The 16,790-nt window shown below is 44.9% G+C and overlaps 1 protein-coding gene across 2 annotated transcripts in view; it reads left to right on the top strand.

The window, feature by feature from the left end:
- Positions 1 to 16,790, top strand: part of srrm4 (serine/arginine repetitive matrix 4) — a 433,233-nt gene that overhangs the window by 341,216 nt on the left and 75,227 nt on the right. For both annotated transcript variants that reach the window (XM_033043101.1, XM_033043100.1), the window contains exons 5-6: positions 8,246 to 8,281; positions 8,378 to 8,428. In XM_033043101.1, the coding sequence (XP_032898992.1) occupies positions 8,246 to 8,281; positions 8,378 to 8,428 (87 nt within the window). The remainder of the gene's footprint in view (positions 1 to 8,245; positions 8,282 to 8,377; positions 8,429 to 16,790) is intronic.

The following is a 16,790-nucleotide window of genomic DNA, read 5'->3' as shown; positions in this document are numbered from 1 at the left end:
TGTGTGTATGTGTATGTATATATATATATATATATATATATATATATATATATATAGATGTGTGTGTGTGTGTATATATATATATATATATATATATATAGATGTGTGTGTGTGTGTATATATATATATATATATATATATATATATATATGGGTTTGTTGTAGCCAGCTATTCAATGTGATCATGGCTGATCATCCCCAATTAGTACCCCATTCCTGCTTTCTCCCCATATCCCCTGACTCCGCTATTTTTAAGAGCCCTTTTTAAGAGAGAAAGTAAGAATTTCATTATTCTACCTGGGACATATGACAATAAAACACTCTTGACTCTTGACTCTTGAAGATAGTTAGTACAGGAGTTGGGATCACATGTTACAGCTATACAAGATGTTGCTAAGGCCAAAAGTGTACTGTGTCCTCTACTGCTTCTCCAGGTCATTAATCTGTAAAGGGTGCCAGAAAGATTTGCGAGCTTGTTACTGGGTCTAGATGGTTTGAGCAAAAAGCAGAGCTGGGTCTTTTTTCCCTGAAGGATAAGACATTGAGGGGTGATCTTATGGAGATACATAAATTTATCTGGGACATTCTTAAGATTAATAACCACAGAATCTTCCCCAGTGTAAGGGAGTCAAAAACTAGAGGACAAGGTAGAAACATAGAAACATAGAAAATAGGTGCAGGAGTAGGCTATTCGGCCCTTCAAACCAGCACCGCCATTCAATATGATCACGGCAGATCCACAATTAGAACCCCATTCCTGCTTTTTCCCCATATCCCTTGAATCTAAAGGTTTAAGGTAAGAAGGGAAAGATTTAATAAGAAGCTGAGAGACAACATTTTCATGCAGAGGGTTGTGAGTATAGGGAATGAGCTGTCAGAGGAAGTGGTAGAGACCCCTAAAATTAAGACACTTAAAAGACACGTGGACAGGAACATTCACTGAAAAGGTTTGGAGTGATATGGGTCCAGCTCAGGCAGGTGGGGTGTGCTTGATTAAGCAGCTTGGTCAGGCTGGATGAGCTGGGCTGATGGGCTTGTTGCTGTGCTGTGTAACTCTATGATTCTACACATTTCCGTTTATCATTTACTGTATTGCATTCAAATAATCGAATGTTCAGCGAAAATGATGGCCTGAATGGATAATCTTCCTCATACAACCACAGCACACTGGCACATTCTATTTCAGGTTGCATTACTGGGGCCTCAGCCACTTGACTTGCTGCTCACTGCTCCAGTGACCCACACTTAACTCCGGAGTTGGCTATGTGGAGTTTGCAGGTCTCCTGCTCTACAGCAGGCAGAGAAGAAAGCAAATGGCATGTTGGCCTTTATAACAAGAGGAATCGAATATAGGAGCAAAGAGGTTCTTCTGCAGTTGTACAGAGCCCCAGTGAGACCACACCTGGAGTATTGTGTGCAGTTTTGCTCCCCTAATTTGAGGAAGGACATTCTTGCTATTGAGGGAGTGCAGCGTAGGTTTACAAGGTTAATTCCCGGGATGGCGGGACTGTCATATGCAGAGAGAATGGAGCAGCTGGGCTTGTACACTCTAGAGTTTAGAAGGATGAGAGGGATCTCATTGAAACATATAAGATTGTTAAGGGCTTGGACACGCTAGAGGCAGGAAACTTGGGGGAGTCCAGAACCAGGGGCCACAGTTTAAGAATAAGGAGTATGCCATTTAGAACGGAGACGAGGAAACACTTTTTCTCACAGAGAGTGGTGAGTCTGTGGAGGCAGGTTTTCTGGATGCTTTCAAGAGAGAGCTAGACAGGGCTCTTAAAAATAACGGAGTCAGGGGGTATGGGGAGAAGGCAGGAACGGGTACTGATTGGGGATGATCAGCCATGATCACATTGAATGGCGCTGCTGGCTCGAAGGGCCAAATGGCCTACTCCTGCACCTATTGTCTATTGTCCTTGTGACAGTATTTCTGCCCACAATGTAATTTCCTTCCAAAAACACGTGGGTTGGTCAGTTAACTAGCCCTCATGAGCCCATTGCCAAGGTGAATAGTCAAATCTGGCAAAGTTCAATAGTCCTCTATTTGTCTCCTATTCAACTGCCCTGTGAATTGTTTTTCGCGTATATTACACGTGGGCGTCGTTATTTTTTCCGCCTTTATTCGAAGTTCAAAGTCAGTTTGATGTAATGGATTAATTCCCGCGAACCGACGAAGGGGAAGTACAACGGGCTCTGGGGGTCCTTGTTAATCAATCAATTAAAGTAAGCATGCAGGTACAGCAGGCTGTGAAGAAAGCGAATGGCATGTTGGCCTTCATAACAAGAGGAGTTGAGTATAGGAGCAAAGAGGTCGTTCTGCAGTTGTACAGGGCCCTAGTGAGACCACACCTGGAGTATTGTGTGCAGTTTAGGTCTCCAAGTTTGAGGAAGGACATTCTTGCTATTGAGGTTAATTCCAGGGATGGCAGGACTGTCACATGTTGAAAGGATGGAGCGGCTGGGCTTGTATACTCTGGAGTTTAGAAGGATGAGAGGGTATCTTATTGAAACATATAAGATTATTAAGGGTTTGGACATGCTAGAGGCAGGAAACATGTTCTTGATGTTGGGGGAGTCCAGAACCAGGGGCCACAGTTTAGGAATAAGGAGTAAGCCATTTAGAACGGAGACGAGGAAAGACTTTTTCACACAGAGAGTGGTGAGTCTGTGGAATTCTCTGCCTCGGGTGGTGGAGGCAGGTTCTCTGGATACTTTTAAAAGAGAGCTAGATAGGGCTCTTGAAGATAGTGGAGTCAGGGGAATTGGGGAGAAGGCAGGAACGGGGTACTGATTGAGGATGATCAGCCATGATCACATTGGATGGCGGTGCTGGCTTGAAGGGCTGAATGGCCTACTCCTGCACCTATTGTCTATTGTCTGTTGTCTATTGTCCCTCTCCTCCCCTCGTCTAGCCATCTTTGTGTCCCGGGGGTGCCTCCTGCAGCCGACCTTTAAGTCGCTGGAGATATTACCCCGGTTCACCCTCCTACCAGCCCACGCTCCTCACATCCAACGAGTCCAAGACCCTCCCGGTTACACCGTCCAACTAGCCTTTGCACGGTTCCCGGCCCTGCTGGCCGACGAGCCTGCAGCGATCTCCTATCGACTGCTGAGCCTTTGGGTGGGTACCCGGTCCGTCGATCGCTGGACCTTCGGACGACGTCCCGCCAACCAACAACCCTTCGACAGGCACCGTGGCGGCGGCACCTTGGGAAAGCCTCCGCCACGAGGCACCTCGGCAGATCGATGGGTGTGGAGTGGAGAAACGGGATTGATGTAGGATTAATGTAAAAAGGTGCTTGATGGTCAGTGCTGACCTGGGCCGAATGGTCTGTTTCCGTGCAGTGTAACTCTCTGTCTCATCTTATATCATAGCATCTTTTAGAAACATATAATATACTCTACCAGATCTTATAGAAACATATCAAATTCTTAAGCGATTGGACAGGCTAGATGAAGGGAAAATGTTCCCCACGTTGGGTGTGTTCAGAACTAGGGGTCACAGTTTAAGAATAAGGGGTAGGCTATTTAGGACTGAGATGAGGAAAGACTTTTTCAGCCAGAGAGTTGTTACTCTATTGAATTATCTGCCACAGAAGACAGTGGAGGCCAATTAACTGGATGTATTCAAGACAGTTAGATATAGCTCTTAGGGCTAATGGAATCAAGGGATATTGGGAGAAAGTAGGAACAGGGTACTGATTCTGGATGATCAGCCATGTTCATATTGAATGGCGGTGCTGGCTCAAAGGGCCGAATCGCACCTATTTTCTATATTTCTATGGTTCTATGTTTATAGCATGGTTCATCTGAAATGAGACAAAACAGCCATAAAAGATCATAAATTCCCGGTTCAAGTTAAGCCCAATGTAAATCAAAATGTAACTAACTTTTGAGCAAGTTCGAAAAAGCTTTGCTCCTGAAGCCGTCTCACGAACGACATCAGCCGTGTGCCCAGATCCAATTAATCCCAATCAAAGTTGTGCTAATTGCATCAGTGTAAGGGGTGGTCAAAGTTGCTCTTGGGATTAAGGTGAAACCTTGTAGATGCAACACTGTTGAGCACATTTAAAAATATCATAAATAATACCATTAATAATGTAGTTTAAAAACTGTGAGGTAAATACCAATGTCACCACTAACTTGCTGTACACAGTCTTTTTAAGGTCATTTTAAATGATTTTAACTTGAAGTCACCTACAGATGGTGGATGAGATGCTCTGATCAACGATCCATATTTACTTTGTTAAATCCATTTTCAGCTGTATTGAGCAAACTGTATCAGACACCACTATTCTTTATAAAATATATTTTAAAGCACAATCTATTTTTAAAATGACTTTCTGACTACACAGGTCATGGAGGAGTTAGTTTACTCTTGTAATTATGGAAATTAGTTTGAGTGGAAACTTGAACTGGAAAATCAATTCTGAAAAACCCACGTGATTTTGAGTGCAGTTTGCAGCTATTTGTAGCTCACACCTTTATTAAGCTTTGAAGCAGATTTCCATTTTGTGCCAGTCTCAATTTCTATTTTGCAGTTACTGCTCCTATAAGTTTCAATTTAAGGTAGGCACAAAATGCTGGAGTATCTCAGCAGGACAGGCAGCATCTCTGAAGAGAAGGAATGGGTGACGTTTCGGGTCGAGACCCTTCTTCAGACTGAGAGTCAGGGGGAAACTAGATATGGAAGGGTACACAGAGTATGTAAGGTGTGAAAAGAACAGGTGAAAGCAGACAGTGATCACGGCAATGTAAAATGGTTCATTGTTGGATGAGGGGAAGGTGACAACGAGGCGTACAAACTGTAAAATTAATCAGGAGGACAGTGACACTCCATCTCCCCCCTCTCCCCCCCCCCCTCTCCCTCACGCTCCCCACCCCTCTTTTAAAGGACTTACCGTACACTGCGCTTCAGCTGTCTTAATTACATCGCCAACCTTCCTATTCATCGCGGTGTGTGTCTGTATCACATTGGCTTTGCACCATGTGAATGTCACTCAGACAGCGTTCCCCCCACTTGCCCTGTCCCCTACCTACATAACGGGCTGGTGAAGGAAGCGGTGTGTGTGTGTGTGTTTGTGTGTGTGTGTGTGTGTGCGCGTGTGCATGTGTGTGTGTGTGTCTGTGTGTGTGTGTGTGTGTGTGTGTGTGTGTCTGTGTGTGTGTGTGCGTGCGTGTGTGTGTGTTCCACTCTGACAGTCGCGGCAGTCGCCTGAAAAATCGCCAAAGTGGGACGGGCCCATTACTTGAAGTTAGTGAAATCAATATTGATACTTCTGGTAATATTGTTAAGCTGCCCAAGCGAAATATGAGGTTTGGCCTCACTCTGACACTGTAGGAGGCCCAGGTCAGAAAGGTCAGTGTGGGACTCGGAGGGGGAATTAAAGTGTTTAGCAACCGGGAGATGAGGTAGGTCTAGGCGGACTGTGCGAAGATGTTTCCCAAAGCGATCCCATAGCCTGCGCTTGATCTCGCCGATATGCAGGAGTCCACAACTGGAACAGCGGATACAGTAGCTGAAGTTGGAGGAGGTGCAAGTGAACATCTGATTCATCTGAAAGGACTGTCTGGGTCCTTGGACGGATTTGCGGGAGGAAGTATAGGGACAGGTGTTGCATCTCCTGCAGTTGCAGGGGAAAGTACCTGGGGAGGGGGTGGTTTGGGTGGGAAGGGATGAGTTAACCAGGGAGTTGCGGAGGGAACATTCTCTGTGGGAGGCAGAAAGGGGTGGAGATGGGAAGATGTGACTAGTGGTGGGATTCTGTTGGAGATGATGTATGCGATGACTATTGGGGTGAAAGGTGAGGACTTGGGGGATTAGTGGGGAATAGGGTCCTTATTGCATCTGGGGCGAGGGGGAGCAAGAGCAGAGATGCGGGATATCGAGGAGACCCGTGTGAGGGCCTCAACCATGATGCAAGAGGGGAACCCCCATTCCCAAGAGAATGAGGGCCTCTTAGATGTCCTGGTATCGAACAAATATCGAATTGTACACTTTATTAAAAATATATATATATTTGTTTGGAAAGAGACAGAGCGCATTGAATGCCATCTGCCAGAGATGACCCACAAACGCTTCTGGGGCAGATTGCTAAATTACCACCAAATATTAATAGTGAGATATGAGACGTATAAGGCAAGGCAAGGCAAGGCAACTTTATTTATATAGCACATTTCATACACGAGGCAGACTCAAAGTGCTTCACATAAAAACATGTCATACAATAAATGAAATAATAAAATGAAATAAAATAGAAGAACTAAAAGAAAAGAAAAGCAAAATTAAAAATGCTTATATAGTGGAAGCATGTCAGTGATATACTTTGGCCCTAAACCATGTAGTGATTTATAGGTGAGCAGCAGGATTTTAAAATCAATTCTCTGACATACAGGGAGCCAATGTAAGGATTTAAGAATTGGTGTAATGTGTTCAAATTTTTTGGTCTTCGTTAGAACTCTAGCAACAGCGTGGTAAGAAATCTATGGGGGACACTTACAAGTATATATACCTGGAAGTTCATGGTGTTTACACATAACATTTTACATGCATAATGCTGCCAGAATGCTGCCTGGATTTACCTGAATGCTGCCTGGATTAGAGTCACAGAAACATCATCCATTCCTTCTCTCCAGTGATGCTGCCTTTGCCCTCAGTTACGTCAGCATTTTGTGTCTATCTCAGGTCACAGATAATGCTGGGCTTATCAGATCCAGCATCCCTCATGTTAGATATTAGACCTTTAACTCAAATGGAAACCTTCACAACTAAAAAGACAATTTGAGGGTGGGTAGGGTACTAAAAACCCATTTAGTGTTAAGGAACATCAGAATTTGTCCAAACTGTTTGATTTCCAATAATGGTTTAATAATGTTCCCATTTTAACATCACTCACTCTTCTGTATTTAAGCTCCGTTTCATAATTAATTTTAAATCAGAGAAAATCGTTATGCCTAATCCACTGAATGGTTCCTTTTCATTAATATCGCTGCTAATTGGATATAATAGCCTCATTTACGTATCTCAAGAGGAAAAATTGGAAACTTAATATGTACAAATGCAAAGTGCTGGTCTTCTCACGCATTCGCAAGAAATTGCGGAGAATTATGGACCCAGCCCAAACAAACCTCCCTTCCATAGACACAAAATGCTGCAGTAACCCAGTCTCGACCTGAAACGTCACCCATTCCTTCTCTCCAGAGATGCTGCCTGTCCTGCTGAGTTACTACAGCACTTTATGTCTACCTTCGATTTAAATCAGCATCTGCAGTTCTTTCCTACAAATCCCTTCCATTGACTCAATTTATACCTCACGCGGCCTCAGCAAGACCAGCAGCATAATCAAGGACGAGTCGCACCCTGGTCACTCCCTCTTCTCTCCTCTCCCGTCAGGCAAAAGGTGTAGAAGTGTGAAAACATACAGCTTCAGATTCAGGGACAGTTTCTTCCCAGCTGTTATCATGCAACTGAACCATCCTTGCTATTGAGGGAGTGCAGCGTAGGTTTACATGGTTAATTCCCGCGATGATGGGACTGTCATATGCTGAGAGAATGGAGCAGCTGGGATTGTACACTCTGGAGTTTAGAAGGATGAGAGGAGATCTCATTGAAGCATATAAGATTGTTAAGGGTTTGGACACGCTAGAGGCAGGAAACATGTTCCCGATGTTGGGGGAGTCCAGAACCAGGCGCCAGAGTTTAAGAATAAGGAGTAAGCCATTTAGAACGGAGATGAGGAAACACTTTTTCTCACAGAGAGTGGTGAGTCTGTGGAATTCTCTGCCTCAGGGGCGGTGGAGGCAGGTTCTCTGGATGCTTTCAAGAGAGAGCTAGATAGGGCTCTTAAAAATAGCGGAGTCAGGGGATATGGGGAGAAGGCAGGAACGGGGTACTGACTGGGGATGATCAGCCATGATCACATTGAATGGCGGTGCTGGCTCGAAGGGCCGAATGGCCTACTCCTGCACCTATTGTCTATAGTCTATTGTCTATCCTACTACAACCAGAGAGCAGTCCTGAACTCTACCTCATTGGTGACTCTCGGACTATCTTTGATCGGACTTTACTGGTTTTACCTTGCACTAAACTTTATTCCCTTCTCATGTATCTGTACACTGTAAATGGCTCGATTGTAATCATGCATTGTCTTTCCGCTGACTGGATAGCACGCAACAATAGCTTTTCATTGTACCCCCGTACACGTGACAATAAATTAAACCAATCAAATTTGTATTATCCGCAGGTCAGCAGCAGCGTCCGCAAAGAAACGACGCCACAGGTATGAGATAATTTGATGGAAAAAAGTTAATAAGTGCTGAATTGGTTTTGTGCCTAACTACTGATTGTCAAAAAAATGTCCTATTCTTTCCTGCAGCTCCAAAAGTCCAAAGAGAAAGAGAAAAGATGAGAAAAGGCATCGGAAACGGTAAGTGGCACATTGCAGTGGTCTTTTATCGGTCATTCAGCAGTCTTTCATATGTGTGTTCGTCACATTGTCTGCAGCAGAGTAGCAAAAGTAGGCACCAAAGATTCTTTCAGCATACTGGTGTAGTTTATTCTTCTGTAGCATCCCCATTAAATGTCAGAATGTCTGCATAATTCTTCTAGAATTGAGCCGTCTGTACGGTGACTTATATTGGCTGTTTTGTAACTTCCTGCTGGTAGCACTGGTGTCAATGTGTTTACATAAGTTGAGGCAAAGAATTGGAATATTGTGGAATGAACAATGACAGAGTCCTCCAGAAATTATTGTTGATCTTCATTAAGCCTGCATAATAAAAAGGAGTTTTACCAAGGGTGGACAATAGTAAGATTAAATGAGAACTTACCAGTTTGAAGTTTGATCTTTATTTTATGAGGAGTTACGATGAGGGATTACGTGAAGACCCCGCCAGCACGCATGCGCGACATTCTTCAAAGCAGCGGTGTGGAATCACAGAACACAGTAATTGAAATAAACATAGTAAAGATAAGAAGAACTAGGATACCAGTTGACCTTTATAATTGAGGGTGGGAGCGGAGGGCACGTAATCCCTCATTGTAACTCCGCATCAAATAAAGATCAAACTTCAAACTGGTAAGTTCTCGTTTAATCTTTCTATTTTACTTCGGAGTCACGTGAGTGACTACGTGAAGAATTTAAAGCTCTGTGATTTCAAGCCGTGTAACAGTCCATGCTTCACTCACTGCCGAAGTCATCCAAGGGAAGAAGTATGTTATCGTAATAAAACATGAATCAGTTTTTTTTAAATCAATAACAATAATTATTTTAAACAAAGAAAATAACGCTCCCCCGGGCTTAAATTATATATTTGCAGAACTTAAAATCCTTTCTGCAAACAATGCAGGTTTGGCAATCGGCGTGTTATAAAACGTTTGCAAAGTCCTTTCCGTGGACCGCCAGGATATGGTCCATTGGTACCTCCATATTCCTGGCCGCCGATGTTGCTGCTGCCCTGGTGGAGTGAGATTTAAAAATGTCAGTATCCACCCCAGCAGCTCCCAATACCTGGCTAAGCCATCTTGAGATGGTTTGTACTGACACCCGACCATGTGGCTTTTTGAAGCTGACCCATAGTGCCTTTTCTCTCCCTCGGAATGCTTTGGTTGTGCTAATGTATAGCAGCAGATGTGACATGACACATAAACGGGGGTCAGGTGGGTACGCCTGGAATTCCATCGTTAGTCCTGAAGTTCTTGGTCTGCTCTGCTTGACCAGCTCCCAGATTGTGAATGTAATTTGGTCAGTTGATGTGACTATATTGTCCAGTCTTAGATAGTGTAGGGACTGGACCCTTTGGGCTGAGACTAAAGCCATCAGCATTACAGTTTTCAGGGTGAGCTGTTCCAGAGTCAGGGATCTGGCTGGTGACCAACCCCTTAGAAATGACAGGACGACACTGACGTCCCAGATCTGGGTGTACCTTGATCTAGGGGGGTTGGTATTAAAAATACCTTTCATTAGTTTGGCCACCAGCGGATGTGATCCTATGGACTGTTGTCCTGGTGCCTGCCATAGATAGGCTGACAGAGCACTCCTAGCACAATTAATTGTGCTGTAACTCAGACCTTCATCGTAGTGAAGGCTGGACAGGAACTCCAGTACGTTCGTTATTGTCGCTGTTCTATATGTTGCCCTAGTCCTCGAGCAGTACGCTTCCCACTTCCGGATGCTGGAGAGGTACTGTTTCTTGGTGGATTGTCGGTAAGATGCCATCATCATGTCCATGGTCCTGTTTGATAGTCCCAGATCCAATAGTGGTCTTTTTAAATTCTGCAACCCAACAGATTTATTCTGTCATGGCACGGATGACTCTTGCCCATGACAGGGTGGACCAACAGATCTGGTCTTCTGGGAATGGTCATGGGTGGTTCAGTGACCATGTCAAGAACCACAGGGAACCATGGCTGTGTAGTCCAGTCGGGTACTACCAAAATACCTGAAGCAGAGTCTATTTGTATTTTGCGTAGGACCCGACTGATGAGGCAGAAGGGGGGAAAAGCATAAAAAAACAATTTTCCCCAATTCAGCGAGAACGCGTCCATCGCTGCTGCCTCAGGGTCTGGTTCCCAAGGGACATATGTTGATAACTGGTGATTCAGTCGGGATGCGAAGAGATCGATATCTGGTGTTCCATATCGCTTTGTAATTTCAGCAAATACTTTGGGATTCAACATCCATTCGGTGTTGTCGTTGAATTTTCGTGACCTGGTGTCTGCCACTGTATTAAGCTTACCTGGTAGGTAAGTTGCTGATAGCCAAATATGTCTGTCGACACACCATTGCCAGATTGTGTTGACCAGATTGTCACATGATATCGATTTTATTCCGCCCATATGGTTAATATAGGCCACCACTGTGGTATTGTCAATTTGTAGGCGGACATGCAAATGGTGCATAGCTGAACAGTAAGCTTTTAGCCCATAAATTGCACCCAACATTTCTAAATAATTTATACCCAGTGTCTGTAGTAGTGATGATTCTTATATATTCCATCTACCACCAGTACTAGATATAGTGTTAGTTGCTCCCCAGCCTTGAGCACTAGCGTCCGTGTATATCGTAATTGTTGGGTTATTGATAATGATGGGGCTGGAACTATGCCAAATGTTTACTTTCCACCATTGTAATTCTGAGATTGCTTTAGCTGGTCATTTCATGGGTCGATCAAAATGACCTGCATGTTGTTTTAGAGCTTGCACCTTTGCTCTTTGTAAGTTTTGGTAATGCAAAGGTCCAAGCTGGGTAGCTGGAAATGCTGCTACTAATTTCCCAATTACTCTTGCCACCTGTCGAATAGTTGGTTGATTGGTAACCATCAATTTGTTGCAGGCTTGTACCAATTCTGCTGCTTTCTCTTTTGGCAACATTACAGACATTTGGACTGAGTTAACTGTGAATCCCTGTTAGTCCATAGTTGTGGATGGTGTCAACTTAGATTTATCTGGATGTATAACAAACCCCAGAGTTTCAAACAATTATTTAGTAGCTAATACTGCTGATTTAGCTAATTCTAGGGTTTTGCCCACTATTAAAATGTCATCAAGTTATGCCATGACAATATGTTTTTGTTTTCTTAGTATTGCCAAGGCTGGTTTTAATATCTTGGTAAATAATCTTGGGGCTGATGTTAGAACATTTGGCAACACTTTATACTGCCATTGTTGCCCCATCCAGTTAAACTTTAGGTATCTACGATGATCCTTATGAATGGGTACTGAATAGTATGCATCTTTTAGATCGATGCATGCCATGAAGTATCCTCTGGAAATCAATTGTTTGGCAGTAACAAATGTTTCCATTTTGAAATGTATACAACCATATAACCATATAACTGGACAAAAGTATTCAGTGTCGTCAAGTCAATGATGATGCGACATCCACCATCTTTCTTGGTTTTTGTAAAGATATATGATACAAATTCCAAAGGGTCATGTTCCGTTTTTTCTATGACTCCTTTTGTATGTAATCTCACCAGTTCTGCCTGTCCCTCGTATTTTTCTTTTTGTGAGAGGGTAAACTCCCTGTGGGGTGCATGCTGAACTGGTGGCATACTTTTTTAAATGAATTCAATTTTATATCCCTGAATACTTTGTAATATATATTTATCAAGAGTGATAGTCCTCCATGTTTCCAAAAACAGTTGTAAACGTTCCCCTGTTAGTACAGGCCCTGCACCTTTTATGTTCTGGAAGGAACCAGACCCACCTACCTCCATGGTTACCGGTAGAGGGTTCATTTCTTGGGTTTCTGTTTCTTCATCGGTCGAGGTGTTGCTGTGTGGGGTTGGCGCATCTTCCATGGGGTCCGCTCTGGGCCCTGGCCTAAAAAAGACCTCCGGGGATGATATGCGGGCCCCATGATTTCACCAGCACCATGATGTTGACGCCTGCTGGTGGATGCGTTGGGGTGCTGCCGGCTGGGTTGTGTGGCTTTGCTCGTTCCGAGGCCTGCCCTCATGAGGGGGGGCAGAGGAAAAACTCCAGGACTGTTTGGGGTCTGTAGACTGGGCAATGTTCAAGGACTCGGCAACGGACTTGAACGAATACGCCACAGTCGTTACACACTTCGTAAAGAAATGTGTGGAGGACTGCATCCCTACAAAAACCGTCCGAGTGTTTCCCAATCAGAAACCTTGGATGAACTTTGAGATCTGCACTCTTCTGATGTCCAGACACAGGGTATTCACTTCCAATGATACAGTAGCCTAAATGAAGTCCAGATACGACCTTGGTCAGGCCATCAAAAAGGCCAAAAGGGACTTCTGCTCCAAACTGGAGGATAAGACAGATGTTCGGCAGCTGTGGCGGGGCCTGAATGCAATCACCTCCTACAAGGCGAAACCAGGAGGCAGCTCGAATGTCGGCGAAACATCACTCTCTGACGAGCTCGATGCGCTTTACGCACGCTTTGATAGGAAGAATACTGATGTGCCTTCCCGATCCCCCATTCGCTGTGATGGCATTTCAGTCTCAGTCACAGAGGCCGACGTCAGGAAATCCTTCAGAGGGGTGAACCCCCGAAAAGCACCTGGTCCTGATGGTATACCCGGTCTTGTTCTAAAAACCTGTGCGGACCAACTGGCTGGAGTTTTTACGGACATTTTCAACCTGAGGTCTGAGGTCCCCACCTGCTTTAAAAGGGCATCAATTATACCAGTGCCCAAGAAGAGTAAGGTGACGTGCCTCAATGACTATCGACCTGTGGCACCAACGCCGGTGTTGATGAAGTGCTTTGAGAGGTTGATCATGGAGCAAATCAACTCCTACCTCGACAAAAACCTGGACCCACTGCAGTTCGCTTACCGCCACAACAGATCAACGGTGGATGCGATCTCGCTGGCCCTCCACTCTGCTCTGGACCACTTGGACAACAAAAACTTATATGTCAGGCTGTTATTCATCGATTACAGCTCAGCATTTAACACAATCATCCCCTCCAAGCTGGTTACCAAACTCGCAGAACTGGATCTCTGCGCATCTCTCTGCATTTGGAACCTCGACTTCCTCATTCACAGACCACAGTCTGTTCGTATTGGTGGAAATGTGTCAGTCTCGATAACAATCAGCACGGGAGCACCTCAAGGCTGCGTGCTCAGCCCCCTGCTGTACTCACTCTATGCCCATGACTGCGTAGCGAATCACAGTGCGAACTCCAGCATCAAGTTCGCTGACGACACCACTGTTGTGGGGCGTATCACTGATGGGGATGAGTCAGAGTATAGAAGAGAGATCGAGCAACTGTCCATATGGTGCCAGCGCAATAACCTGGCCCTCAACACCAGCAAAACCAAGGAACTGATTGTGGACTTTGGAAGGAGTAGGAGGGGGACCCACAGCCCCATTTATATCAACGGGTCGATGGTTGAAAGGGTCAAGAGCTTCAAATTCCTGGGCGTGCACATCTCTGAAGATCTTTCCTTGTCCGAGAACACTAATGCAATTATCAAGAAAGTTCATCAGCGCCTCTACTTCCTGAGAAGATTACGGAGAGTCGGTTTGTCAAAGAAGACTCTCTCTAACTTCTACAGGTGCACAGTAGAGAGCATGCTGACCGGTTGCATCGTGGCTTGGTTCGGCAATTTGAGCGCCCTGGAGAGGAAAAGACTACAAAAAGTAGTAAACACTGCCCAGTCCATCATCGGCTCTGACCTTCCTTCCATCGAGGGGATTTATCGCAGTCGCTGCCTCAAACAGGCTGGCAGTATCATCAAAGACCCACACCATCCTGGCCACACACTCATCTCCCTGCTACCTTCAGATAGAAGGTACAGGAGCCTGAAGACTGCAACAACCAGGTTCAGGAATAGCTACTTCCCCACAGCCATCAGGCTATTAAACCTGGCTCAGACAAAACTCTGATTATTAATAACCCATTTTCTGTTATTTGCACTTTATCAGTTTATTTATTCATGTGTGTATATATTTATATCATGGTATACGGACAAACTTATCTGTTTTGTAGTAAATGCCTACTATGTTCTGTGTTCTGAAGCAAAGCAAGAATTTCATTGTCCTATACAGGGACACATGACAATAAACTCACTTGAACACTTGAACTTGAACTTGAGTCCAAGCGCTTTCGACTCCTCATCCAGATCTTTTACCTGTTTCGACAGGTCCTTTACAAATAGCAGGATTTAAGGTTGTGAGGTCGCAGATTTGCACAACCCTGCAAATTTGGGATTGAGGGCAGGTCTGATGGCATCTTTCCGCCGGCTATTTATCTCGTACTGTGTGTTGCACAGTAGAGCCAGGGTGTCCTGCTGGTTGTCGGTCATTTTGACCCCATCCATGAATGAGCATATGATGTAATGGCTGACGTCAGGAGCTTCAGAATTTTTTGGAGCTTTACCTCTTGGGTTCGTATGCCCAACCCAATGTACCCCCAGATTTGGCTGTTGACGGCCGGTACATTGAGTGAGATGCAATTCTCCGGGGGCGTGTATCTGTCCAACACCTCATTTACTACCTGTTCTTGTAGTGGGTTGAAGGACCGGTAGTCAATACTGGCCGCCAGTTTAGACTGCAACGGCTGTCCCGCTCGTGGTGTTACCGCATAACGGTTGACCACTCCCAGCAGCTCTTCCTGTTCCTGCATCCCCAGCATACTGCTGTTGTCTTCAGCCACAGACCCCTCTTCTTGACCAGCCCAGCCCTGGTCACCAACGCTCCCCTCTGCTGAGGGAGATGCGATGGACAGTGCTGGATATTACACTGTTGTGGGTGTGCATGCACTCCCATGGTGGGCTTGCCCCATCTCCCGGAGCAAGTCCCGCTGGAGCATTTGCTCCATCAACCGCTCCATGCGGGACAATCGGTCACCTTTGCCGTTCTTGGGCGGCTTGTCTTCCGTGCTGGACTCATCAGAGTCTGCCGGCCGGATTGACTTCTGCTTTGCCTTGCCTCCAACCCGCTGCGGTGGTTCGAGCTGAGCAGCTTGCGACGTTGGGCTTGGCTCAGCAGAAATTGCGTTGGTGTCTGTTGACCGCAGCGAGTACGGTCCAGGTGCCGCCGGTCGCCCCCCCACTGCTGGAACCCTCCTGGGTCATCACAGTCGGATGGAGTGCGACCTTCTTTGTTTTTCTGCCCTTGTCCATGTTCTCTATAAAACAGAGCACAAGGGTTTGACGAAAATACGACCTCAGAATAAGTTTTACTTACCTGGAGGTCCCATTTTAAACTCTATTGCGGGAGAGCTCGTTCCCCCGCCTGTCACTGTTACACTGCTTGAGACGCTCTGTCGCGCATGCGTGCTGGTGGGGTCTTCACGTAGTCACTCACGTGACTCCGAAGTAAAATAAGGCTTATACACTTTATATGTAGGAAGGAATTGCAGATGCTGGTTCAAACCGAAGATAGACACAAAAAGCTGGAGTAACTCAGCGGGACAGGCAGCATCACTGGAGAGAAGGAATGGGTGACGTTTCAGGTCGAGACCCTTCTTCAGACTGGTTAAGGAAAAGAGGAAATGAGAGGTATAGACGATGATGTAGAGAGATAAAGAACAATGAATGAAAGATATGCAAAAAAGTAACAATGATAAAGGAAACAGGCCATTGTTGGGTGAGAACGAGAAGCTGGTGCGACTTGGGTGGGGAAGGGATAGAGAAAGAGAATTTTATAGTTCACGCATCAGTTGCATAGGCAAATGTAACGTGCAATTTACCAGCTATAAAAGTTTCAAAAACCGTTACCTATGATGGGATTAGCTGAACGATGCAAGCATGACAGTAAAACTCTCCTTTGAATGGAACCAGGAGACTTTTTATATCCACTGGAAAGTACCGTGTTGCTAAGGCACCTTTGACATGGCATGGATGTCTCGATACATCACTGGGATTTCAGTCAAGGTGGCATTGTGAATTTCTGGGCTGGGGCTCTCACTTACACCTTTCAAATTAGAATCAAGAATGCAATGAACTGATCCAAGCTGATCCATGATCAGTAAATTAAACACTACATCAATTTCCATGACGGTTCACTGCCCTGTATACTGAATGAAGTAAAATCACTGAAAAATCACACAAATTATAATATCTCTTCTGGATTCCCAGATTGGCAGTGTTATTTATCATACTCATTATGTTTTTACAAGTTGGGTTTTGCAAAGTTGATTGTGGAAAACAGTGCAGACTAATATCATTAGTCTTTAACAGCAGAAGCAACTTACGATGAGAAATTGTGCTTTATTTCTGTAATTCAAATATAGCTCGGCCACATAACTGTGTGGCTAATGCTTTTATTACATTGGTGACTACATCAGCATTATTCAGATGGGTTTGCAT

Source organism: Amblyraja radiata, chromosome 25 (genome assembly GCF_010909765.2).
Source record: "Amblyraja radiata isolate CabotCenter1 chromosome 25, sAmbRad1.1.pri, whole genome shotgun sequence".
Taxonomy (NCBI): domain Eukaryota; kingdom Metazoa; phylum Chordata; class Chondrichthyes; order Rajiformes; family Rajidae; genus Amblyraja; species Amblyraja radiata.
This window is presented reverse-complemented; position numbering and strand designations above follow the sequence as displayed.